Raw genomic sequence first — 26,795 nt, 5'->3', positions numbered from 1 at the left:
TAAAGGGCTTCGAGGGGTGGGGGGCAGACTCGCTCTTCAAGTCCACAGATGCTTCAATGAGATGTAAAAAGCCCAGTGCGCTAAAGTAACTCTTAGCAGCTAAAAGAACAGGAGTAGTTGTGGCACCTTAGAGACTAGCTAGTTCCCCTTTTCAAGCCAGATCGTTCATTAAGATGCTGAGCAGGCAGAAGGAAGTAAACTCCAAAAATGTGACCATGTGGAACCTCCCATTCAGGGTGAGTGAGCAGGAGAGGGAGGAGAAATCTGCATCTGCCTCATCAAGAAGCTAGTATAAATAGCCATGCATCTGGTGCGGCTCCCCCATACAGGTGTGTCCTTAGCAGAAGCACAGAGACTAGCAAAGCTCATCATGGTAGCCCTTATCTCCACACTGCAATTGCTCTTCCTCGGGGCTCTGATTTCTCCCGTCTATTTGGAGGATGCTTGTCAACCTATCCAGAATGCCACTGCTTCTGGCTCTTACAGTCTATCTGTGAACCCTGCTAACTACATGGCAAACACAAGCTACAATGGTAAGTTGACTCTCTCTGGATTTAGGAACTTTCCTCCTGCATAGATCTCGCTTTGCCTGGATGTTCTCTTGAGTTTTATGGTGTCTGCAATGTGCAAGACTGAGCATGTATTTGAGAGGTTTTATTGCAGGTGGGAAACAAAGAAAGGTAGCAATAATCGTTTGCGTTTTAATCTCAATGCCCTCCAGGGTCACTGGCAGATGCTCTCTCCTTGCCTGCAGCTGGGATTCTGATTTTTTTATATCTGCCAAAAATGCGCAGCAAAACTTGGAAACTGGTTGTTGAAAAGTCATGATATTTGGGGTGATTTCCCCCCCATCGCTATGAGAATTCACCCTTTCCCTGGGAAATAGAAGGAAGGACAAAGCTGTGGAGGCCAGGGCTTAAAGGGGGCGAGGGCAGGGATCACAAGGGGTCACAGATCCAGAAAAATAAATGCATTTTAAACTAAGCTGGGTTGCACTGTTTTACCAAAGCTGCTCCGCGCTGCCCCCCCCCCCCCTTTCAGATCACGTATGCGCTGCTGGAGGCTGTTTGGGACTGTTCTGTTCGGGTGCATGTACCTTTCGTGTTAGGCGCTGAAAACCAGCCCTGAAGCTGCTTTCATTGCTTTTTATGCACCCTCTGATACAGTGATTAGTAGCCTGATCCTGTGCGTGTCATCCAATAACAAATCTTCCATCGACTTCAGAATGAGTAGGATCAAAGCCCCGGTGCTGAATAAATGTCTGGACTGACAGACACTCTGGTTCGGACACATCAGGGGTTTACCCTCAGCTGCGTCTCTCCGTCTGGAGCAGTGGAGCTATGCTTCTAGGTCAGGATCTGACACAATGAGCAGCCCCTTTGTAAAGTTAGGGAGGGTTCCAGGTCTTTTTTTTCATTTCCATATCAAAAAGGGATTGAACACAACTGCAGATTAATTTCATTCCCAATGCCACTTGCAACCAAACTTGGCTCTAATTAACATGAGTGCGGGCGCCCGCACACACACGCCTGCTGCTAGTTAACATGTATTTTGTTGGCTGGTTTCTTTGAAACAGTGGCTCAGGATAAACTCTCCCTCAGGCTGAGAATTTCCATTGCCAGTTACAATGAGACACCTTGGAGCCTGCTTTGCTGCTTAGGGAGTAGCTTTCCTTGGACAGTGAGTAGCCCACTGACTAGATGGTCTTTGCCACAAAGATGCTGTAGTTAGGAGTACTGGTAAGACTGACAGAGCCCCAGTCTTTGCCCTGCGGTGCAGTAGAACTGTACAAGGTAGAAGGCCTGGTCCTATCGGCTTAGGGGAGAATGTGAGGGCTGTGGGCTCCAGTCTTCTGCTGCTTAGATTTTTAGGCTAAAAGCAGTTGTCCTGCTCCCCTTGTGTGTGACTCTTCTTTCGGCCCCATGTGAAGGGAACTCCTGAAGTTGGATGAGTGACTATTCCTCTTTGGAACTTTACATTTCCCTCTGGCAGGGGGCGCATCATGAGGCACCAAAGCCCTCACCCCATACAGCACAGCATTCTCTGCTTTTCTCAAAATCCCTGGGTCCTGGTGGGGTTTTGTGGGTGCTGTTTCTCAGCACAGAGAACCTACTTTTCCCTCCTTTGCGTTCTGTCTAGTAACCATCAGTGGACTCCTGGATGGCAGCTCACTTCTCCTGCAGGCCCTCAATTCCCAGAACTCCTCTGTGGGTCGGTGGGAAGACCCAGTTGTGAACTGCAGCGACGGCCTATCAGCAGGGCAGCAAAATATCACCCACAAAACCACAGCCATAGTACAATGGAGCTCTCCAGACAATGAGTCAGCCCCGGTGGAAATAAGGTAATGCTCTTCCTTACCTGGGAGAGGAGACAGCTTATGGGGAGCAGAGCTACATTCTGCAGGAGGGGTGCATGAAATGGCAGCAGAGCTGAGTCTGCTTTCACTAGAAGGTTTAATGGGAAATTTTTTTTTATTTTTTTTGGGGGGAGGAGGGAGTGGAGTGCAGCTCAACCGTGTAGGAAATTCAAAATGGAGCTGAAATGCAACTCCAGCAGGTCCCATCATCATTCCATCTTATTATTATTTATTGGTATTAACATATCACCGATGTACTGTAAGCATGGACTAGAACTTTATTGTGCTAGGCACTGTATGTAAACGCACACACTGTCCCAAAGTCCTTAAGTATTCAGTTGTGGCTGATCACACCGCTGATGCCTTTGCAGGCCATTCTAACCAGGCACCTGTCCCATGACTCCTCTATTAGAGCTGGAGTTGGAACAAACAGTTTTGTGTGCTCCCAATTCTCATTTGACTGCATTTACCCCCAGTGGGTGAAAATCCAGAGTGACTCGACCAAAACAAATGGTCTTGTACCAGTAATACTCACGTTAATGGAGTTGCATCAATGGGAAATACTGACCAAAGAAAGCCAGAGATAAGGCCTATCAGGCTAATGACTGAGAGAGGCGGGAGTGCAGTGGTTATTTACAATGACTAGTTCTATATTTAATTGTAATGGCTGGCATCAACAGAATTATAGCTTGTGACAAACACTGGAAAGTGCTGTAAAGCAGTAAATGACAGGAGTATTGATGACAAATAGTGCCTAACAAAATGTGTCATAGAAACAAAAGATAGTAGGGAAATTTATCATATTCGCTCAATAAACGTAATCTCCTTATGACTTTATGGTTATGGCCTACATTATTCTAGGGAACAGAAGTACTAGTGAGACCAAACCCTTGATGTCTGTTGTTCCTTTATTTTCTACAGGGTGTTTGTGACTCTTTCCAATAGCTCTACCCTGCTCCAGAAGATAACCCTGGATACAGGTAAATCCACCTAATAGGCATGTCAAATGACAAAGCAGTTGAACGGATTCATTTTTTTATTGTGGCTTTTATGAGATAAGAATCGATTCCATCTCTTTCAAGACAAACACCCATTCTCTCCTGAAATATAAAATATAAGGCAAAGACACTAGAGCCAGTTGAAAACTGGCACCCACACAAGGGTGGGGGGTCACAAAAATGTCATTGACATCTTGAAAAATTTTCAGCTGGCTTTAAAAGATACAGAGTAGATATAAATAGGAGATCCTCAGCTGGTATAAATTAGCATCACTCCACTGGCTTCAGTAACAAGCCTGATCCTGAAGTGGTATAAAGGGCGTAACTCCCTCACCTTCAGTAAAGCGATGGTGTCTTGCACCGCTAGAGGATCGTAATTTGCCTGCAGCTTCCTCCTCTTGTGCCCCTGAACACCATAAAAACTGATTACAGGAACTAAATGGCTCACTACCGACTAATTCCCAGTAAGTCTATCCAGAGGATTTTCAGGCCATTTCCTTCCTGTAGCAGGAGGATCACTTTTTGTTCAGAGCAAAGGTAAATCCTGTTCTTGTTCAATGTGGCTGTCTCATGAAGAGCCATATTCAGAGCCTTGACAGATGGTCACCGACAGCTGCTGCCTGCTGCAGACACACAAAGGAGAGTTCTGATCCGAACAGCTCCTCCCAGCCTGATCCGATGGGGCCTTTGAATACAGATCCAGTAGGCCCTGCTTGGCACTCAGCCCCAGGTGTCCAACTGGACACCAGGAAATCACATGCCTTTGTGGTACCATCAGTGAAATTATGAGGGAGGGAGCAGATGCTGTCCTGTAATGTTGACACAAGGCATGGGATGTGTCCTCCTGCTTAACCTCTCTACTACACACGCGGACACTGTTGAGATTGTGGCTCCACACAGCAAGTCAAAGGGACCTCTGCTGTCCTTGATCCCTTTTTTATTTATTCCATGGAAGGGAGAGACATCTTCCCTTCCCCTTTCCTTGCCCCAAGGCAACTAAGACAGGAAATTCAAATCCTGTTAATCTACAAAGCTCCACTGAATTCAATGGAGCAATGCCAGTTTACACCAGGGGCAGATCTGACCCCAGTTTCTGAGACATGCATGCACCAACAGGAATTGATGCACCATCTTGCGGTGAGCCTGCAGCCCATCCACTCTGACAATTTCTAATCCTGGTTTTGCTTCTGCATTTCAGCATCTACACCCTCACCTGAATCGACAACGACACCCACTACCAACTCCAAAATCACACCCTCCAGCACCACCAGTTCCGTCTCCACAGTGCAGGCCAGCTCCTTCTTCCTGGCAGCCGTCCACCTGCTGTCAGTCTTTGTTACCTGCAAACTGTTCTCCTAGTGGGAAACAGCACCCCAGTCAAGCCGTACTCTTCCATCTTCGCTTTCCTGCTGGATGCAAGGGTGGACGGCTGATATACTCAGGAAGTCTCTCTTCTATTGTTATGTATTTAAAAATGATGACTGCACTTTCTTTTACACCCTACTTGACCAGAGAGCTGACACCCAACCCCATTGCCAGCAGCAGGAAACACATGAAGAAATTCCGGCACATACTTGTCTCGAGAGTTTTCATGAGCTGAAATGTTCTGTAGCAAGTCAGGATTTGATACATTCCTAGCACCCAACCCCATTGCCAGCAGCAGGAAACACATGAAGAAATTCCGGCACATACTTGTCTCGAGAGTTTTCATGAGCTGAAATGTTCTGTAGCAAGTCAGGATTTGATACATTCCTAGCACCCAACCCCATTGCCAGCAGCAGGAAACACATGAAGAAATTCCGGCACATACTTGTCTCGAGAGTTTTCATGAGCTGAAATGTTCTGTAGCAAGTCAGGATTTGATACATTCCTAGCACGTAGAATAGTGTCGGGTAGAGTAGTCTGACAAGGTGACTGAACAAGGTAACACTGGGGGTTCCTTCCATCCTGATCTACAGTTCTGTGAAGCAGAGACAGCATGTGTCTCCCACCAGGAGGGCTAAGCTGCTTTCCACATTAGGGCACTGCAGGTTGATAACGGGCATGGGTGAGGGTCTTCCACAGCTGCTGCTGCATCCCATTTGCTGTGCACACAGGGAATGGAGCCAGTGTCTTTCTGAGCCAGTAGCTCCTGTATGTGACTCATCGACAGTTGCTTACAAGGCCCTGACTGAGATGGGGCATTGTCATCAGTCGGACTTGCAGAGAATTGCGAAGGACAGGGCAGATTTAAACACAGTTCAGACTGATTACAACCTGAATGAGATCCAAATTTAAATGATCATGAAAGAAGTAAATACACTCTGTTTTTCAGGCTAGCCTGCCATGTGAAGGCAAGTCCCTTCCATAAATCATGCTAGAACCCCTGCTGGCAGGGCCTTCTCCAGGAAGGCCCCCTGACTGGAATTCACTGCCAGTTTCAGTTCTGTTGTACTTCAGGGCACCCTGCAATACCCCCCTTGATTTCTCTGGTGTTTTGGGGCAGGACCCTGAGATGAAGGAAGGGTTAGGTCTCTGAAATGAATAGGAATTTTTTTCATAGCAGATGATTTTCACTGCCATGTTGGCTGGAATGTGCCATTGAATATATGTTGATAAATTTTCTTGTTTAGATTTTGGGGATTTTTTGTGCGGAGCGTGTTCGTTTAGAAATTATTAAATGGCTGGAGAGAAGTACATTTTCTCACACAAATCTAAATAAATGAATGAATAAAATCCTTCAGATTGTGCCTGGGACTCTTTCTTGGCTTTTCCGTGACCTTTCTTGGAAGAGTTGGGTGACAGAAACAACTCTAAATACTGCAAAATGTTTAGTTTCTGCCTGTAGATGAGCACTTAAATGTTACGGTGAAAGACCAAGGTCAAAAATCTCCCTATAGTTGCTCCCTGGTAATCTTGGTCAAGTCAATCAGGTGTAATTGGGGTGAATTGTTTCCTCCAAAGCATGTGGCACATCTCAACTGCAAAATGTTTAGTTGCTGGCATGCGTGTGGGGAATGGACTGTTGTTTTCAGAAACGATAAGGCATTGTGAGACATCTGGAGTGCATACTACAATATGGCACCGATTCATGCAGGATGCTCAGAGGCAGTAACACAGCTCCATAATCCATCTGCCATTCCCTTCCACCCCAGGATACTGGGATCCAAAACATGACAGTATTTATATATTCCCTGGGCCAAAGATTTAACTAAACTTCTCACTTCTTAGTATCCCAAAGTGAACAGGATGTAAACTGCCCTTATTATCCATACAGCTAGACCCTCTCCCTCTCATGAGCCCACATTCAGTTTGGGTGAAATTTAGTGTTAATTGGTCAATTTCAATTTGAAGTGGACTAAATGGTTAAAGGTTCAAGCCAGAGTGCCCCAGAGCACTGAACCCGGGTGGGTTGCAGGCAGGGGGATGGAGCTGGGAAAAGAAACACCATGTTTCCAAGGAGCTTGAATACCCAAGTTGATTCCTGTTGTTCCTGCCTTCTGCATATTGACTCCTCAGTCATCAGGACATGGGTGTTCTTACGAAAGGTGGGACTTTTTTACTGAAGAAATGTGTGCAACATTTATAGCCTAAAACAGAACAGGCGTGATTCAAACCCCCCTGGGACCGTCACCACCCAGCTGGAGAGGCGGGTGTTGCTTCTGACATGCATTTGTTTGTTACTTAAATATATTCCATTGTCTCTTGGCCAGCTCACAACTTGAGCCCAGCCACTCATTCGTTATGCTTTTCTCTGTGCTTCAGCGCTTCTTCCTCCCAAATAATGGTAGCGGGGGAGGGGAGATTAAAGGACGTTACCTCTCACTGTCTCCCTCCCCTGTACTGCTGAGGCTCTGAGTGAAGGAGTCAGAGCTGTTTTAAAGGGACCCGTGAGGCCGGATTAGCCTCTGATTTAATATTCATGGGAGTTGTGAACAGTCAGTTCCATGGTGAATCTGAACCTTACACTCCAGGACTTGCATTTCAGAGACTCACCTAGGCTGAACTGCAGCAATAAATGCATGATCAGATGGGGCTAGCAGGCAACTGGCTGCGAGAGAGCGGCACCTCAGGAACCTGCAGTACGGAGGGCTACCCCGCCACCTCCAGGCCTCTGAACCATAGTGACAAACCCCAGCCTGGCTTGTGGGATCCATGGGTTTCAGAGATGCTGGGCTTGAAGGTCAGAGAGTCTTTCAGCATGGGGGGAACTGTCAAATGATGGCCTCATTAGGGGAGAGGGTGTCCCCTAAAGAAGGCCTTCCAGAGGAACCTCCAGGATCAATCAACTCTGATTTTGGAATTTTCCATCCACTGAATGCTGCCCTGCACCTCTCGCCTCCAGTGACATCAAAACACAAAGGTAAACAGGTGGGGCTATTGTCTTGCATTTCTACCTTGAAGGGTTATTCTGACCTTAAGAGTTGCAGCTGCAAAAACAGGCCAGAGTCTTTCCCTTTAGCTACTGGCACCTCCAGCGAAGTGTAAATCCCTGATTCACTGGGAGCTTTCAAAGCAAAGGCTCAGGACTAACCTGATAGATAGTATCTGTCATGTGATATGCTTTCAGGCTTGCCAGCTTCACTCCCTTAATTATCTGCTGCTTTTATCTCTTATCACATTGCCCACTCCCCTCTGCTCTTTCAGTGATGCTCATTCTGGGAACTTTTTTGCAGATTACCACTTAGGGACGAAATTCTCTCTTTATAGAACTGATTGCTAGCACTGCTGCCCCTCGTTTCCTTCCAGTACCACCTCAAGCCCCATCTCTGATGTGACACCCACTAGAAATCTGTCTCCAACGGTGGCCATGTTGTACAGCAGACAGGGACGGCTTATTGCAGAGGCTTGAATGATTCAGAACTACCAAATGATCTAATTATAGTTCCCACTATTCTTCCTTGGGTTGGTCACATAGACTTGGTGCTGCTTCTTTCCTATTGCATTTCAGGGCAGGGACCCCCTCTGACTTTCTGTTTGTGCAGCCCCTAGCACCATAGGGCCCCCATCCGGTACCACAGTATAAATAACTATCTAGACTGCAGGGCTCTCAGGCCAGCTTTCAGCTATCACCTACTGATCTTGACAATGGGCATGTATACATTTCCGGGCTCCATAAAACCACACTTTCTTGCAGAACATGCAGATCCAGACGGGTGCCGGTGAGTTTGTGGTTACCCCAAAGATCCTTCCCAATCAGATGATGTGATTTCTCCTAAAATGCCCACTACCAGACTCATGCTGTGCCCTGAAGACCAGCTGGAGCTTTCTAGATGTTTATCCAGTGCTTTGGACCTAAATTCACGGCACCACTGTATAGCTTGCTGATAAAAGCAAGGGATTCAAAATCAGGATTCTAGTCCCAGGTATCACACTGATTTGCTCTGTGACCCTGGGCAAGGTGCTTCCTTGATCTGTGCTGCATCTGAAAATTGGGATAATAGTATCTAGATTGCAGAGCTCTTGTGAGGCTCACCTCATTGTTTGCAATGTGTTTTGCATTTCAATAGCTCCTTCATTTGAGCAGCTAAAGCATTGTTGGTTTATCATCAAAGGTTGGGGACAGAACTTTAGATGCATCCTTCTGGCATTCAGGTAGGAAGAATTTCCCTTGAGATGGAGATTTCCATGAGCATTACCTATCCCCAGTGCACTCCCCCGTTTTCCGCCTTCATTGTTACAAAATGACCATTATTCTAGTGCTACATAGTGGAAACAAAAAATTAATACAAAGGAACATCAGAGCTAATGTTTAATCATGCCAGTAACTTTTAACAAGCCTTTTCCCCAAACTCAGAACATGCAAAACTTTCTCACCACTCATAGATGAAATCATGTGGCCTGTTCCAGGAGGAACAGGATATTTCCCCCAGGATGAGCACCATTGTATTCTGGCACTGGTTGGTCATTTGACCAACCTCTGCCTGGCTCATCATGTGGAGGATGGACTGCACTGGGATGCTGCCCATTGCGTTCCTGGAGGCCCAGCCAGGCTGTCTGCTCCAAGTAGTTGCATGCTAATTTTTCCTCCCACCTCAGCACCTGCCCCTCTGTATAAGGCAGAGTCTCCTCAGCAGTCTTGCAGGGGGATGTTGTGTATTACCAGGAAAGCCCTTTGAGATCAGTAGAGGAAGGTGCTGGAAAAGGGTTGAGGATTAATGTGTTGACTGTTGTTATATTTTTTCTTCCTTTATCCTCCTGTGCCCTTAGGCATATAGGGTGGCCTACAATTTCTGCCATTTATTCTGGTCTTGTGCTGGTCTCTTCAGACTTCTGAGTGTCATGTTCATGGGTTAGGCTTCTCTCTCTATTGTTCCGTGTAATGTTTCTCTAAGTCACCCTCTCCCCTGGTGGTGTTCGCATATCATGTGATGTAGAAATCATGGTAGTGGCATCCTTACCGTGTACCTTAAATACATCCCTCATCATCTTCTTACCATGTCTGTGGCTCCTTAGAATTTCTGATGTTGCATGAAACTCTTTCAAAGGGACTGAAGATTTTTCACAGGCATTTACTCAGGAATGAACTGATCTTCTTGTAGATTTCCATGACTCTGCTCTGTGAAGGAGGAGAAACATGATGTCAGCGTTAAAAATTTGTATTGTTGTGTCGGTGCCAGTCACGCTACTTTCCCAAATCTTTTCAAGTTTATGAAAGTTGGTTTTTGCTTTTGATGTTTGTTGCTTGACATCTAGCCTGGTGCCAGTATCCTTGCACATCTCACTCCCTAGGTAGGTAAAGTGACTAGCTCCCTCTACTCTGATGGTTGCTTTTGAAACACTGAGAGCCATAAATTCTGTTTTTGCCTTGTTGATGAACTAACTTGCTCTGCCAGAAGCAGTGTCTTTATTTTTGCATTAAGCAATGATTCAGCAATAAGGATGTTGGCAAACACAAGTAGATGCTGATCTCTCTCTTTAAGCAATGAATGGCTTTGTCAGAGTCACAAAACGGGCTCATAATCTTCATTTATGGCCTTCACGTAGTTAGGGCGAAGCACACTCTGCCCTCCTACAACTTTCAGATAATGATGCTAGAGCTGATCTCTGACAAGCTGGCTGCGAGCCCAGCTGCCAGGGCCCCTCAATGCTTAGGAAGGATGAGCTGTTCCCTCAGCAAAAGTGTTCGTTCTCAGGAGCCTGTTTTATCCTGGGTTACAGCTAAGAAAAATCCCCTCCATTCCCAAGAGAAAATCCTACTACTTAGCAAGTGGGAAATCAAAATTTGCTGCAGGGTTTAGATGCTGGTGGCGGCTCACCATTACAGCACCTAGCAGCGCATGGAGGTGATTCTACTTTAGTCTATGTAGATTCTTATGGGCCCTGTGGCAGAGTGCGAGCAGCAATGCCCTGATCACTGACGTTGCTGCGGCATAAATAAGGCTGCAGACTCCCAGTAGACATTCAAACTGGGCACTGTGATGTGTAGGAGTGCCCAGCTAGGAGGAAAGCCTGGTATGTATAAACCCAAGGTGGAAAGGACTGAGCTGGACAGAGAGCCTGGGTGAGCCCAACTCTATATTGAGAGCACAGGAGAGCCTCCCAAGGGGTGTCTTAGCTCAGGTGATGGTCTTTCCTTCTTGTTTGTTTCCCCACAGCTCTGCTATATCCAGTATATTCAGACCAGGAGAGTCCCAATAACCAGCTCAACGTACAGCATTCACTAAGTATTACAGGGAGCTCCAAATCCATCACACCTGGTTCTCTCCATGCTCAGGGAGCCACCCACATTTCCTGTATCAAGGGCACATCTGCAACAGTCACAGGTTTCTGACACCTGCTGACAAGGAGTGTCAACAGAACAGCCCGGAGCTGTTACAGAGGCCCCCTTGCGCTATCCCAATCCTCCGTTTGGTTTTCCTTTGGAAAGCAGTGTCCTCTGCATTAAGGGAATTACCCACAGTCCACTCCGTGGGATGCATAAACAAGGGATTCTCAAGTACGAGGAGAGGTTATTTTACCTCAGTCCGCTGCTGGAATCCTGTGTCCTGTTCTGGTGTCCACAGTTCAAGAAGGATGTTGATAGACTGGAGAGGGTTCGAATAGAAAACATGCCTTATGGTGAAATACTCCAGGAGCTCAGTGTAGTTAGCTTAACAAAGAGAAGGGCAAGGGGCGATTTGATTACAGTCTATAAATATGTTCATGGGGAACAAACATTTAATAGCAGGCTCTTCGGTCTATCAGACAAAGGTAGAACACAATCCAGTGGCTGGAAGTTGAAGCAAGACCAATTCAGACTGGAAATAAGGTGCACGTTTTTAACAGTGAGGCAAATTAATGTTTAAAACCATTTGCCAAGGGGCATGGTGATTCTCCATGACGAGCGATTTTTAATGGATGTTTGTTCTAATAGATCGGCACAAGGAATTAGTTTGGGGAAGTTCTATGGTCTGTGCGATACAGGAGGTCAGACTAGATGATCCCCTTGATCTGTTCTGGCCTTGGAATCTATGAATCCCTTAAGAGGAGCTGTCTGCCCTGGGTTAGCATCCAGGAATTTCGGCCAACCTATTCCATGCTATCAGAAGGTCAACACCCACCTCCGACTGGCCTGTGATGCCAGCATCATCATCCACTTGCTACAATTTCCAACAAACACCTTTCTGCTGTCTCCTGTGCTGCCCCTGACAGCTGGGAGGAGCTCCCCATAGACATCTGAAAAACTGCATCACGGTATGGCTACATTTACATTTGTACAGCCCTGGGAGTTACAGCTGTCTTCGTACAGCTGTGTAGGGAAAGCGCTGCAGTGTGGCCACACTGATAGCTACCAGCGCTGGTAAACAAATAAAATAAAGGTGGTGGCACTATTTGCAGCATTTGCAGCCGTGTGTTGGAGAGTGGTGCATGTTGTGGGCAGCTATCCAGCGTTCAAGTGGCTGCAACGCTGCTTTTCAAACAGGAGGTGGGTGAGTGTGACAGGAGCATGGGGGAGACAGAGAGGTGGATTTTGGAGCTGACACTGTTCTCAGCTCCTGCCTTGCAATCTAAGGACTGGAGATACCAGCATCTACCTTCAATCATTTTAAAAAGTTTTGACCTCCTACCCACCCTCTTTTATTCACTAATGCAAATTATGCACTTCTATATGCCTTCAGACCCACATAAGCAGCAGCTCACGGACTCCTCCCCTCTCTCCTCGCAACAGCTGTGAACATTCAAAGGCAATTCCCTCCTTCCCGCTCGAGGAGGCAAAAGAGCAGCTGTGTTTGTTTTTTAGATAAGTAGGTCCAGGGAGCTCGTAGTTCAGCCATTCTTCCGGTTTGTTGTGGACAGGAATTCTGGGATACCTCTTAATACCCGGGAGGCCAATAAAAGCTCTTTTGGTGGCCACACTTGACGAGCAGCACTGCATCACCAACGCTGGAATCGCTACACCCCAAGCAGGCCAGGTGTACAGCCAGTGCTGCAGCCAGGGAGTTGCAGCGCTGGCTGTGCTTTGCAAGTGTGGACACAGAGTGAGTTGCAGCGCTGTAACCCCATCACCAGCGCTGCAACTCTCCAGTGTAGCCAAGCCCTCAGTGTCCTCTTTCCAATCCCTTCTTAACACCCTCCCCGCTTGGCTGTGATGCCTACCAACAACGTGACAACACTTAGACCGCTGGTGAGCGAAGACCACCGCCTATCACGCTGGCCAGGATGGACTCATTGTATCCTTGTGCTCCCCTAATGGCCTCTGGGTCCATTTGTCGTCTCTTGTCTTAAACTGAGATTGTTGGCTCTCCAGAGCAGGGGCCGTCTTTTCGTTCTGTGTTTGTGCAGCACCCTGGTACATTGGGGTCCTGGTCTGGGACTCAGAGCTCCTAGGTGCTATGATAATACACATGATAAATAATAATACTCCTGTCTGGTGACCTCATTGCAGCCTGGGAAAATAAAGCAGAAGCATCGTCCGTGTCCCTCCCCCCCGCCCCCCGCAAAAAAAAAACTACAGCTTGTGCACTAATCTCTCATCACAACCAGAAAAACAGGCCTGAGCAGAGACAGCAATTGTCTTCCCTCTGGCTTTGTTCCTTCTCAAAGTGATTTTCCAACAGTGCGATCAAATGGACTAGCTACCCTGAAATACAAAGAAATCTGTCTGCAAAGCACCCACTGCCCCATTCTTGGGGCAGGTAAACAGGTTATTCCCTCCCTTGCTAAACATTCATCTTCCTTCAGCAATAACTGGGGAATGGTGACATAGAGGAACCACCTGGCTCCCATGTGGCAGCCTGGCCTGCCTGCTTCTGAATGCACAGAAGCTTCTGAGAAAGCACATAGGGCCTTCTGCACTGTGTTTATTACAGAAACTGAAATGGTGCCTGCAAAGAGCAGTGGCCAGCGCAGGTGGCGAGAGCCAGGCAGCTGTGGCCTAGGTGCAGAGTGGCTGCAGGGCTACTCTGTGAGCTCCATCTCAGCCGGAGAGCAGCTGCAGCTTCTGCATGTGGCGTGTGCTACAACAGGGGACAAGGAATGGCCTCTCAGATCCTCTCTGCTAGATGCTATGGGGTCCACAGGGGTCCAGAAGAGAAGACGTCCCACGCTAACGTCGCACTGTGCTGTTAAGAGGAGCTTTCGGTGTGAGGAATAGCAGGCTGTTGTGTGCAGAACAGTGAGTTCAGAGCAAACACCAGACAGTCAGCTGCCACACCCTCACTCCCCACCCTCCAGCCAAGGGGGGGTTCAGGAAATCAATTTACACACCACCCAGAACCCATGACAAGCGGCTTCCAAGGAAAGCAGCTCTGCTAAATTGACTGGCAGAGGTTGACCATGAAAGGAGGCTGCTTGTCTGCAGAGCCTTCTGCAGGCAGCTGGGTGTGAAGACAAAACCAGAAACCCCACATCTCAGCCCAGTTCAGAGAACAGGCCCTTTGACACTGACTGAATCTTGTGACAAGTCTCCAGGACAGGCTGATGGCTTCTCATGATGCTTCAGACACACTGATGCTCTGTTCTCCTCCTGCTGTGTGCAGAGCCGACACAGAGGGGAAACCTGCCTTGGAAAAGCAAAGGGAAAGCAGCCTGTGCCAGTGCTATGTCTTCCTTCACGCTGGGGGTGGGTCTCACTTCCCCCACTTCACCTCAAAATGGGAAGCAGCTGAGGCAAAAGCACAGGCTCCATGCTGCAACTCTGCTCCATGGGGATGGGATCTTGTGGGACCTGCTCTGTGGGAAGGGATGGTGGGGAATGGGATGCTATGGATCCTGCTCAATGGGGACAGGATATCATGGGGTCCTGTGGGGCCTTCAGGCATGGGATCCTGTGGGACAGGATATCAGCCCTGTGGCTAGTGTGCCTCACCCAAGTTAAACAGCTAAGTCAGCCGCTCTGAAGCACTCATGGCAAATCAGTATTTCCCTGAGGCCAATTGTCTATCGGTGAATCTTGTTTATCTTGTTCCTTTCACTGCAGCGGCCACTTCTCCTGGTACCTGGACTCCGCTGAGCTCTCCAGCATGTTCCTATCAGAGTCCAAATTCGGGGTTCACTCCCACTAAACTCCAGGATCTCTCCAGCATCCTAGGGGATTCTGAACAGAGGGGACTGTGACGGGTGGTGCTCCTGCCTCCCTGCTGGAGGCCCCAGGATCCTACTACACCCTGCCCCAGGAAAGCAGCAGAGAAGGTAGGTCCTTTGGGCCTTCCTAGAGAAGCCTCAGTGCAGGCAGCCAATCAGATCTCCACTGTTCCAGATAAAAGGAGCTGCAGGGCCCAGGCAGATCAGTCCGTGGCTGGAGGGACCAGGGGTGGGTCTAGGAGCTATTCTCTAGCCATAGGTGCTCGAGGGGTGAACAGAGTTTGGTTCTGGCTTAACTGGCTTAAGCTGGGGGGAAGGCCCTGGGAACTGAAGCAAGGAGTGAAGATACAGGGGCCAGGTGGGAAAAGGTCCAAGGAAGTAGCAGCAATGAATCAAAGTGAGCAGAGCATGGCTGCTGTTCACAGGGTCCCTGAGTCAGAACCTGGAGCAGGGGATGGATGTGGGGCTCCCCCACCAGCGAAGTGGTGTAAGCCCTGATAATGGGACAAGGCTTTCTTGGAAGCCCAAGCAAAGGGCTGAATTTAAAGGGCCCAGAGCAGGGGCTGAGTGAAGACCTGGGTGAGGGCAGACAGACAGTTTTGTTGGACTCTTTGCTACCCCAGAAGGGGCTCATTTTGACACTGTGACCCAGTTCGAGGACCAAGCCTGTGAAAATCTGCCAAGTGAGGTCAACAACCTACAGGGGGAGCCAGGAGTGGGAAAAGGACTGCAGTACCTCACAGCAGCAGCAGGAGGTGCTCAGGAGGTGAGTGCGCCACCATTACAGGGCTCTTCTATGTAAACAGCCCTGGAGCTGCAGACTCACAGTGCAGGGAAAAATGTTATGAGCTGCCTTGGGCTGAATCCCACGGGGGATCCAGGCAGGTTCTGTATTAGACCCTTCTGCACAAAGCTGAGACCAGGACAGTTCAAGGAATCATAGAACCTAGAAACAGAAAATCTCTGTTGACTCCATTTCCCTTTGCCAAGTGCAGGGGAGATTGCACAATACTGCATATTGACTATGGTTTTGTTCAGTCTAGTTTAAAATGGGTCAAGCATGTTTCCCCGAGGGGAAGAAGCAACCTACACAGGAGATAGATAATAACTGGCAATAGAAATAAGTAACAGTAAGTAGCTAGCATGCTCTGGGGTGCTGCATAATAGCACTTCACCCACCTCTAGTGCCAATATGCTCTTCCCGTCACTTATTTATTATTCTCTGTATTACAATAGTGCTAGCGGCCTTCACCGAGATTCCTATTCAGAGGTTTTACAGCCAGAAGGGATTATTTTGATTATTTAGTCTTACCTCCAGCATAACACAAGCCAGAGACTCTCGCCCATTGGGGCCCCATTGTGCCAGGACATACTAAGAGAGAGGCCCAGAAGAGCTTGCAAGCTAGAGAGGCGAGGTAGGCAAAGAGAGGAAGAATTATTATCCCCGGTTTAGAGTTGGGGGACTGCAGCTCAGAGAGATTAACTGGTTTGCCCTGGCCAGGTCAGTCTGTGGCAGAGCAGAGGGATGAAGTTAGCTCTCCATGATGCCTGAACCACAAGACCACTTGGTCTTCCAGGACTTTTCCCAGCTGTCCTCTCCTTGCCCCGTTACGCAGTAGCACAACATGCATCTCCCAAGCTGAACTGTATCAACTTTTTTCTGGCACTGATCACCCTTATGAACTCTTGTCTGCCTTCCCTGAGGGTTCTATCCCAGCTGTGAATGACTCTTGTCTAATGGGAAAATGACTTCTTGTGGTCTTCATTCATTGTCCCAGAGGGTAAGGGAAATAAGCCAAATTAACTGGAAAAAACCTCCAAGATAATGTAGTCATGCACTTGGAGCAGAGTCATCTGGGAAATTACTTTAATCGTTCCATCTGCCTGGTTGCTTTCCTGTGACACACATGATGTCATGGGGCTGCGTTTATTGAGGCTCTGAGGTCCGATGTGGAACAGTTTCCACTTCTGCATTGACTGTGCTCCTTGGCTCCAACGATGCAGAGCAGAACTAGAAATGGCAAGCTCAGTCCTGCTAGTAAGGTGGCCTTCCTTTGCTGCCTCTCACAGGCTGAGCAGGTAATAGGGCACAATCAGCCTTTTTGGGGGGAAATTTTTGTATCCCCCCAGCCACTTTGACAGTTGTTGTCTGGCAAAGATGGGTCAAGTCTGTTTGTTACCCATGATTTCCTATACAACCAGGGCAGCATCCTGAGCCACCAGCAAGGGGACAAATGACTTTTGCAGGTAACTTCTCTTTTTTTTTTTTTTCTTCTTCTTCAGAACCCAACTGATTTCAGGGGACAACTAATAAAAGAACAGGGACAGGAGTGTGGTCAGAGGGTCATAAGGAGGGAGCCTGACGGGGACACCGAGCAGAGAACCCCGGACAGCGCCCACTGCTCCTCGAAGGCGTCAAGGGAGCCAGTGGATGCCGCCCAGAGGAACTCTTCCCGGAAACGTGAACGGACAAAGGACCAGAAACAAGCCCCACAGTCACAGGAGTCTCCATTGGCCAACCTCCTCTCCCTGGTTGCATAGATGGCCATTTTAGCCAGGGCGAGGAGGAGGTTGACCAGGAGGTCCCGCGACTTTGTGGGGCCACGGATAGGGAGTGCATAAATGAGGTGAGGGGGAAAGTGCAGCCAGAAATGTAAGAGGATATTGGTGAGGAGCCAGTATAGGGGCTGCAACCTGGCGCACTCTAAGTAACATCGTCAGGGCCTCAGCCCAGGAGTGGCGCCACGGTGTTTGGCAGCCCAGGCGGGTCCCTTCGTGCTCCCTGCGCGCGGCACATTCGCGGTGGGCGGTCCTTCCGCGCTCCGGGTCTTTGGGGCACTTCAGCGGCGGTCCGGAGAGTGAAGGACCCACCGCAGATTGCCTCCAAGAACGGCAAAATGCCACCCTCCCAAATTCTGCGTGCCCTAGCTGACGCTAGGCCAACCTAAATGGGAAGCCCCAGCCCCGCTCACGCCACAAGAAGGGGCAGGTTCGGTCTCTGCTGATAGCCCAGGCAAGGCAATGATAGTGAAAGAGGTGGGACTTCTCTCAGTTTGACTTTAAGCGATTTTCAATCTGAGACTTCTTTTTTTTTTTGTCCAGAGAAGGCTGAGATTCCATAGGCCAGGTCAGTGTTTTAGGGGATTGTTTGTGTGTGTAGCCAGATTGTATGCAGCAATTTCTGTTTAACAACCATTACACAGTTTGTGTGATATTTAAATATGAGTCATGACAGAATGTATATTCTGAGACCGAGATCTCAAGTGCATTGTACAATGGTACACAATTAGCATGTGGAACTAGCTGTCACAAGACATAATGGGGCTAGAATTTTGGAGGGAACTAAGCCCTCAAGTTTCCCTCAGTGATGGGATTGTGGGAGGGGGTGGAACTCGGGAGGGCAGAGTTTTTTGCATCTTCCTCCGAAACAGCTGGGGCAGGCCGCTGTGGCATGACCAGATATTGACTGGCTTAGACAGGTGCTCTATCCAGTCAGGCAATTTCTATGTTCCTGTGATCAGCAGGAAGATAAAAGCAGGGCAGGTTTGAGCCAGGGAGCAGAGCACAGCTGGGAAAGCAGGGGACCACATGTAAAGCTGCAGGGCAAGATTAAGCTGAGTAGCAGAGAATTAGGAAAGTAGAGAAGCTCCGGGCAGGAGAAGATGGGAAAGTGGGACAGCATCTTCCATGCAGGTTTTCCTGGTTTCTCCTTCCATTTTTAGATATATAAGTGAGATGGAGTTTCTCTTTCCTCTCTCATCAGTTTTCTTTGCTGTCCAATGGCAAATACAGACACCGCTGCCATCTAGGACCTGAAAAATGGTTCTGTAAGGTTCTGCTCTGATCCCTCAGAAGGGTGATAGCCCAGGGGCTGAAGGTGACATGGAGCAGGGCACAGAGTGTTTGATAGAAACTGTCTTGCCATTGGCTTCCTACAGCTGGCTTCCCCGCCCCCCCCCCCGCCCCCAGCAAATCATGAAGTGATGATGAAAACAAGGAACTATTTGGGAAATGCAACCACAGCCACTGACACAACTATAAAGATGAGGGGCAGCCCTTCATGTTCCCCTGGTCTAGGGAAGGATCAGTGAAAGGGAAATCGGGGTCAGTGGCTAAAAACATGCTTGGCTGTTCCCCCTCCAAGCTAACAGCTTCTGTCTCACATTCAAAGCAAAGAATCCAAAACTGGAGAGTTTTCTCTCCATGGAAAATTGTGAACAAAGACTAATGCCAAGGGGTGGTGTGGTCGAGCAAATAGGGCACCAGACTGGGAGTCAGGATATAACAGTTCTTCTTATCTTCCTTGGTTACGTGCTTGGAGTTGTATGAATGAAAAATGCTACGGAAGGGCTTAGTACTATTATTTAAAAATCCTATCCAGGGAATGAATGCTCTGCATCTGATCCTTGAGACAGCAGCCACTCCTCTCCCCTTTCAGTTGCTAACATAAAATGGATGGGTAATAATTTCAAGGTATTACTGTAGATCTAACCCTCCAGGTTCAGGGCCTGATTTTCAGGGAGGCAGGACCTCTGCAATTCCCACCCTGACTTCACCTGGAGTTGTAACTACTCAGGGTTTCTGTAAATCAGGCCTTTTAGCAGAGGGGGCCACCTCTTTCCATAGAGCAGCAATGATTTAGGGTTAGAATTGCTGCTGCGTCTCTCCGTGGCACTATCTGTGCCTCTTTTATGGGGCATCAGGTGAGACAAAACATGCTTTCCTCCATTGCCTTCCTGTCCCCGGGAAGCCCCCAGGTACTGCTGGTAAGGGAAATATTGGACATGCAGTCAAAGATGTGTCTCATCAGCAAGGCTGCCACGCCCAGCAGTCTCCAAAATGCAGATTATCATTTAAAGATCCCTACTCCAGCAATATTCCCCTTCTTTTCCCCTCCTCCCCCCCACTCCTACTTTCCCCAAAACCTGTGTGTGGCAGAGGCAAAAGCAGAGGGGGTCTCTTCACAACTATTGCCTTCTGTTTGCTTTGCAGTGACCGTGATCGTGCGTGAGGAGGTAGGTGCTTCTGCTCATTTCCCATTTATCCAGGCTGTGTTTAGCTTCATTTGGAATTCTAGCTAACTCAGGCCTTGTCTAAGCGCGGGATTGTCCCTGAGCCAGCAGGCCCACGCTCTGAGGGTAGACAAGGAAAACAGCAATTTACACCAGTGGAGTTTTCCTTGATTTCAAGGACGGAACAGCAAAGCCAGTGCTTTTGTCTGCTCTTGGAGATTGAACCTGATGTTGGTGGGCCACTGACTGCTGAACCCCAAGTGCAGACAAGGCCTAAGTCCTGGGGCACGGCCTAGCAAGGACTGCCTCTCTTCTGCTCCCTGAAGCCCTATTCCCTTGCTAACAGTAATGAAGTGTTTACCCAGCTCACTACAACATGGCCTGCATCAAGCCACAGTAAAACTCATCACCTTTCTCCCTGTTGGACAACTCCTGTTAGCCTTCCAAGTAAAAATGTGAACCACAGTTTGGTTTATATTGGCTTTCAACTTCTTTTCCTGTCCCTGTGTTATGCAAATATATCACTTTGCACCAGACAAGAACTTCCCAATGCAATACACAATGTCATTGACTAAGCTGAACTACCCAGTGACTGTGGAGAAACTCACAAATGTGTTTCCCTTGAGCAGCTCAGTGAGGTGACCAGATGTCCTGATTTTATAGGGACAGTCTCGATATTTGGGACTTTTTCTTATATAAGTACCTGTTACCTGCCCCCACATCCCGATTTTTCACATTTGCTGTCTGGTCACCCTACACCTCAGTGAGAAAAGATTTCGTTAGCATGCAACTGAAAACAGCTCCTGTTGTGGGTAGGCTAATTGCTATGTAGCATAAGAAATACCACCATGATGGGCACAGGATAAGGAGCTAATTAGAATAGAATTATAGAGTATAACATTAAACTCCTTATTGATTTGCATATCAGGTCTGAGTGCTACCAGACAGGCAAGGCACTAGGTCTATATTGCACATATGAATTTGCTTTTTGCTCCGTGTTCCAGTGTAAACTGCAGTTGCCATGTTTCTGCGTTTTAATCGTCACCACAGAGCATTTTACAGGTTCCGCTCTCTATTTGTCCTGTAGATAAACCGCACCTGTGGCGTGTTTATGAACATTCTCACATGTTAGGAATACATGAAGGTAATAATGTTATGGATAGTTCCTTTCATGCTGCTTACAATCCTCTCGGATCATTGGAGGGATTTCACAGGTAGCAGCAGTATGTTTGGAGGGCCAGAAGGAAGAGGAGTGTGCTGTGCAGTGCCTGTGATTTAAGTTCCCTCTGTGACATTTCCTAGTGCTCTGAAATTCAGGAAGCCTCCTCTAGGATCAGAGATAACATCACTGCAATGTGGGGAGCAGGCTTAATCACTGTGTGCTCTGAACTCTCCAGAGCAGAGCATGAAAGCTATGGACTGACTGCAAAGCCTGTGACATTTGTGGTTTGTATGAAGACCCGAGGACAGTTAGGGGCTGAATTATGCAAAGCCCCATGTCCTGCTGGTGGGAAATATTCCCACTACCAGCCCCCTCGCTAGCTCATGATGTGGAGAGGAGCTATTTGACTTCCCCTCACCAGCTGCATAACATGCTGCAGTCTCCTGTTAGCAGTTTCACCCTGGTAGCTTCCTGCCAACACCAAATCTCTAGGGCCTCACGGGAAAAGACTGAGCCAATGGCTCAGCATCATTAAAGATCCCCACATTAAAGTGTCTGGGATTCCTCTAAAGGTGTCATAGGGCCTTCCCTGGGCACTCAGCTCTGAGGCCCCGGCACCAGGAATGAGCCACACAGATATACCCACTAATGTCCTTCCTCTCTGCTCCAGGAGACCATCCTGGAGCCACTTGACCACACGAACCTGAATCAGGATGTGCTCCATTTTGCTGATGTTGTAAGGTGAGTAGCGGGGTTTTGTGGCAGAACTAGGTTCAGTGCCTGGGAATTTTAGGGACAAGTGGCTCCATTCTATTTAAGACAGATCTTTCTCTCAGAAGCCATCATCTGCAACTGCATCTCTCTGTCCTGTCCTGTCAGCTTAATGTAAAAGGCCCCACTTGGGAGGATGCTCTTTTGGTGCAAATTCTTACCACACTTCCATGGACACCCAGTTCTATCCAATGTCCATGGAAACTGGCCAATCTTTCTCTCTCTCTGGAATTTCTAACCTGCTTCCTAAGGAGCTTCTGTGCTCAGTCAGCTGTTCAGAATTCTTGAACCTGAATGCCCAATTTATTGTTGGCAGTGCCAAGGGGCCAGATCAAGGATCAGGGCCACACTGGGGTTGGCACTGCAAAAACATGTCACAGTCTCTGGGTCAGTAAATCTACGAGGATTTACTGAATCTTTACAGACAGGCCAAAACAGCAGAATAGGCCTCTTTATTGCAACATTTCTACACTCCAAGAGGCGAAGCCCATAGGGTGCGGTTTTGTATTCAACGAACTACTTGGCTCATTTGTGACTGCAGAATTGTTATTCTGTGACTCCATGTAACAGGCAGGAAAAACACAGCTGAATTTTCAGATCTCAGGTTTAAGTGCATAGCCTTGAGTGTTGGAAAAACCACAGATTCATAGAAATATAGGGGTGGTAGGGACCTCAGGAGGTCATCAAGTCCAGCCCCCTGCACTGAGGCAGGACCAAGTAAACCTAGATCATCCCTGATGGGTGCTTGTCTGACCTCTTCTTACAAACTTCCAATGATGGGGATTCCACAGTCTCCCTCGGAAGCCAATTCCAGAGCTTATCTAGAGTTAGAAATCTCCCTTGCTGTAAATTTAACCCCATTATTTCTTGTCCTACTTTCAGTGGACCTTGAGAGCAATTGATCAAAAGAATAAAAGAATTGTTTTCTTTATAGCAGCCCTTACCATCTAATCCACTGATCAGATTAGATCAGAGAGTTGATTGTATATAGTCTATTAGTGTGTGGGTTAGTGGGAGGGTAGGCCTATATATAACAGAGATAGGGTATCTTTGTGAAATGAATGGTTCAACAGGAATTTCAATGATGAGCAAATTGTTGGGATTTTCTGAGTTGTGGGATCAGCCCCTTGTGCCTCGATTAGTCATCACCACATTTGGAGAAAAGTCCTTGGCAAAGAGACCTTGAGCTGACACTCCTGATTTACACCCAGGGAAATGAGCAAATAAAGTCCATTGAAATTGCTCGAGTCACACGTTCCCAGCAAGCAGGGCCGCTCAGAGGAGGGGGACAAATGGGGCAATTTGCCCCAGGCCCCGCAGGGGCCTCCATGAGAATATAGTATTGCAACTTTTTTTTTATGGAAGGGGACCCCGAAATTGCTTTCCCCAGACCCCCTGAATCTCCTGGGTAGCCCTGCCAGCAAGAGGAGGAACCAAGCCCCTCTTTTTCACAGATGTTTGCAAAGCGCTATGGAAATGCACAAGGAGATGGTGATAAGCCAGGTGTACAGTGAGACTGGGACAGAAAGACTTTGATTACAATCTCTCATCAAAGTGTAAGGCAAACTACAAACACATCCAAATACCTAGTGCCTATTATCGGGTACGGAGCATACTGGTTTAATTTGTTGTCTAGGAAGGGTTGGTTATAGTGAGTGGCTATTCAATAATGCAAGGACAGCACAGTGCACTCCCTCCAGAGGAGCTGGGGTAGGGGCTATGAAGCACAGGCAGAGCACTGGTTGGAGAGAGTGCCATTTGCAGACACCGTACACCAGGCTGCAAAGCACTGGACATGTGGAATCTGCTGCAAGCTCAGATATTTCTGGCAACACCTACTTTTACCTGAGACAGTGCAGTTCTCCAGCCTTAGACAGCACACTTCTTCCCTTGACGTGCTCTTCTCACCATCAAGCCTCTCTTTCCTCCACAGCACAACAGAGAACTTAGATGCGTATATCTGGGACAGCCTCCAGAAACGCCTTCCGGAGGGATGTCTGTACAAAGTCAAAAATCTGTGAATCTGACAAAAACTTGATTGTCTTTAAGGGCGAATAGAAGGACCTGAGGATATTAAGATGCATCCTGAAGCCTAAACTCCCGTGGGTTGTGTAATTGGTAAGCATGACTCTGATATTGCAAACTTTCAGTCAAAAGAACATTTAACAATGAATAGAAATGATTGTTGCAAAGTCCTTAATATAAGTCATAAAGCTGCATTAAAGGGTTTCCCATCAGATTAGTTGCTTGTGATTCATGAACTTTACTAGCTATTGAAATGTCTTGTGATCATTTTGCAAATGAAACATTTGTGTTACACCAATTATCATAACAACCCTGATGTTCCTGGCTCCAAACTTGACTTTCCAGCTGATATTTCTTAATAAGCAACACAGGAGAAAATGGAAGGGATTTGTAAAAGTCATTTGGGGGAAAAAAAAACTTTTGCAAGGTGAAAGTTTACTATGAGTGCTAATCAATCCGTTCCAACGGCTACCTGTATTTATTGCCCTTATTTATGTGACTCGGACATATCACTGCAGAATTAGATGTAGCATTTGTCCTGGATCTGCAGTTGCTGATATTTTCCTTTTCCAGGGGCAACAGCACCAGGACTCTGTCTCATGACCATTTAAATAGCCCTGAGGAAAGTGTAGTCTACCAGCCTAGACCCATTTTGGGCATTAAAGGATAACCCATCAGCTAGAAAAAGGTCATTTCCACTACATTAGACACATAGCTGTTAGGGTACTCGCCTTGGATGTGGTGTAATGCTGGTTTGACTCCCCTATTGGCTTGTTGGTTAGAGATTGGCACCGTGATCTCTTACCTCACAAGTCTTCCACTTTAACTATATATTAACTAGGGCAAAAGACAGTCCCAAATCCCTCCATGGTACAGAGCTTAGGGTGCTCACTTGGATTGTGGGCAACCCTGGTTTGGCTCTCCTCTGTGCTGATTGAGAGGGGATGGGTGTCTCAATGTCTTACCGCTCAAGTGTTCCACTTTAACTATATATTATATATATCCCTGTCCAAATCCACACTCTGTCCCAAGAAGACAATGGCCCCTTGAGAACAAGAGGGGCTTCAGACAAGAATGGTCCAACATAAAGGACAGTCCCCTAGGAAATTGCTGCTGAGTAGGCAGCTGGGGGATTTGAACCAAGAGCACCCAGAACCCAAGCAAATATCCTAACCACTGGACTAGAAAGTGAGAGTTAGTGTCAGTCTCACCCAGAGCACATTTAACTAAAGTGGAAGAGCTTCAACAGGCAAACAAGAACAAGCTCATCCCTACCCCTCAAAGTGGAGGACACCAAGCACCAGGGCAGACGTGAACCCCTGTTTCCCAAAGACTAAGCCCAGAGCTTAACCAATAAGCTACCAAGGAGACATGAAAATAATGGTGACCTAAACAGCATTTAATTAAAGTGGAACAACTTGAACTGGCAAGAAAGATGAAGCCCCACAGGGGACGGGCAGCAAGATTCCAGCTGACATCCATCCAAAGTCCATTTTAACACAGGCTGAGGGGAGTTTTGAACTCCCCTTGGGTAACAAAAGTGCAGCACCTTCACTAGACAAGAGCAAGGGAGCCCATGGAGCAAAATACTGCCTAGCCCAGCACTTAGAGTATTCACTTGTCAGGGAAGAGATCAAGGTTCGAAGTGGGTCTCAGGCAGCATAAAGAGGATTTGAACCCCAGCCTCCTATAGACTAGACACACACCCCAACCACTAGACCACCACCCAGCGCTATTTGCTGACCTTCTGACCCAATGAATATGTAATGAAAGTGAAACAACTGCACCAGAAAAATTGGAGGCTGCTACCAGGGCCCAGAGAAAACTCCTCTCAGCTCAGCAGCTGCATGTCCATTTTGGAGATGGCTCTTCAAACCTCTTCTCAGCAAACTGAGAAAGGAGTTGAACCTGTATCATCCACATGCTGGAAAAGAACCCAAGCCACTGGGCTACAGAGTGATTGATGATAAATACTTTTCTCAGTTGCTCTTTAATGAAAGGAGCACAGCCTCCATCACTCTAGCTGTATAACCAGGACACATACCTGGGCTGCTGCAGCAGGTCGCTCTTCGCGCACATCCCTTTCAGGGGGGGGGGGGGTGGCAGAAAGGGTGATTTGAACCAGCAGCTCTCACAGCCCCCAGGAGAAGCCCAACTACTGGATTAGAGAGGGAGCCTCGCATTTCACCTCACCTCACCCCGGTGCTATTTCAATATAGTGGAACAGCTTCAACAGGCACCATTGAACAGTCCAGGACCCAGTGACTGGGGCACTCAGTGAGGCCTCGTCAAATCCCTTCCCAGCAGGCCAGGGGGAAATTAAGCCCATAAAAATGGCCAGGCTGGGGCCAAGCCAATGAGCTTTCCAGCCTAGTTGCTGCTCTTCCCACAGTGGCAGATGCTTCAACGGCAATGACCAGAAGAGGGCAATGAGCCAGTGAGCTGCGCCCACCCTCTGGCAGCCCTGAGGGCTCAGGACGCCCGGAGCACTGGCCCGTGTCCCTGACGCTCTTGGCTAATAGCTTTGGTGGAGCTATTCTCTACAAACTTACTCATACTTTTTGACCCTCCACTTACAGTTTGGCCTTCACCACATCAACTGGCAACGAGCTCCGCAGGCTGACCGTGCGTTGTGGGAAGACATGCGGCTTTTGGTGTGGTTTAATGTTTGGTATTCGTGTCCTCGGTCACCCCACCTCGTGTGCTACGTGCAGGGGTAACTAACACGTCCTTAGTCACGTCACACCTTTTAGAGAGCTCTGTCACCTCCCAGCTTCCGCATGGCTCGTCCACGCTGAAATGAGACCAGGGCCCCCTCCCACAATCAAAGGGGAGGACCCTAACCGCTAGGCTGAAAGTTACATGATAGGCCTCAGCCTCCTTCCCCCTCTCTCCTCAGCTCTTTTGCGGGGCATTCGCAGGTACCAAACAAGCTCAAAAGAAACAGTTTAGTCACCTGAGGGGTTCCTGGCCATGGCTGGCAAGAA

The 26,795-nt window shown here is 48.0% G+C and overlaps 1 protein-coding gene and 1 pseudogene across 1 annotated transcript; both read left to right on the top strand.

Annotated features, from left to right (window-relative positions):
• Positions 1–264: 264 nt before the first annotated feature.
• On the top strand, positions 265–4,987 carry LOC116824035 (uncharacterized). The gene is made up of 4 exons (XM_032779053.2): positions 265–533; positions 2,140–2,341; positions 3,278–3,336; positions 4,553–4,987. The coding sequence occupies exons 1-4, from the start codon at positions 302–304 to the stop codon at positions 4,711–4,713; spliced, it is 654 nt and encodes a 217-aa protein (XP_032634944.1). The 5' UTR covers positions 265–301; the 3' UTR covers positions 4,714–4,987.
• A 3,486-nt stretch (positions 4,988–8,473) lies between these two features.
• LOC116824036 (6-pyruvoyl tetrahydrobiopterin synthase-like) lies at positions 8,474–23,841 on the top strand (annotated as a pseudogene).
• The last annotated feature ends 2,954 nt before the right edge of the window (positions 23,842–26,795 follow it).

The sequence above is a fragment of the Chelonoidis abingdonii genome, chromosome 18 (assembly GCF_003597395.2).
Source record: "Chelonoidis abingdonii isolate Lonesome George chromosome 18, CheloAbing_2.0, whole genome shotgun sequence".
NCBI lineage: Eukaryota > Metazoa > Chordata > Testudines > Testudinidae > Chelonoidis > Chelonoidis abingdonii.
The sequence above is the reverse complement of the archived record's forward strand: the minus strand, read 5'-3'. Positions and strand labels throughout refer to the sequence as shown.

Excerpts from the sequence above, each read along its gene's own strand:
- LOC116824035 (XM_032779053.2), top strand. The coding sequence starts at position 302 with ATGCATCTGGTGCGGCTCCCCCATACAGGTGTGTCCTTAGCAGAAGCA. Across the intron at positions 534-2,139 it reads GGCAAACACAAGCTACAATG|TAACCATCAGTGGACTCCTG; the intron begins GTAAGTTGACTC and ends CGTTCTGTCTAG. Across the intron at positions 2,342-3,277 it reads TCAGCCCCGGTGGAAATAAG|GGTGTTTGTGACTCTTTCCA; the intron begins GTAATGCTCTTC and ends TATTTTCTACAG.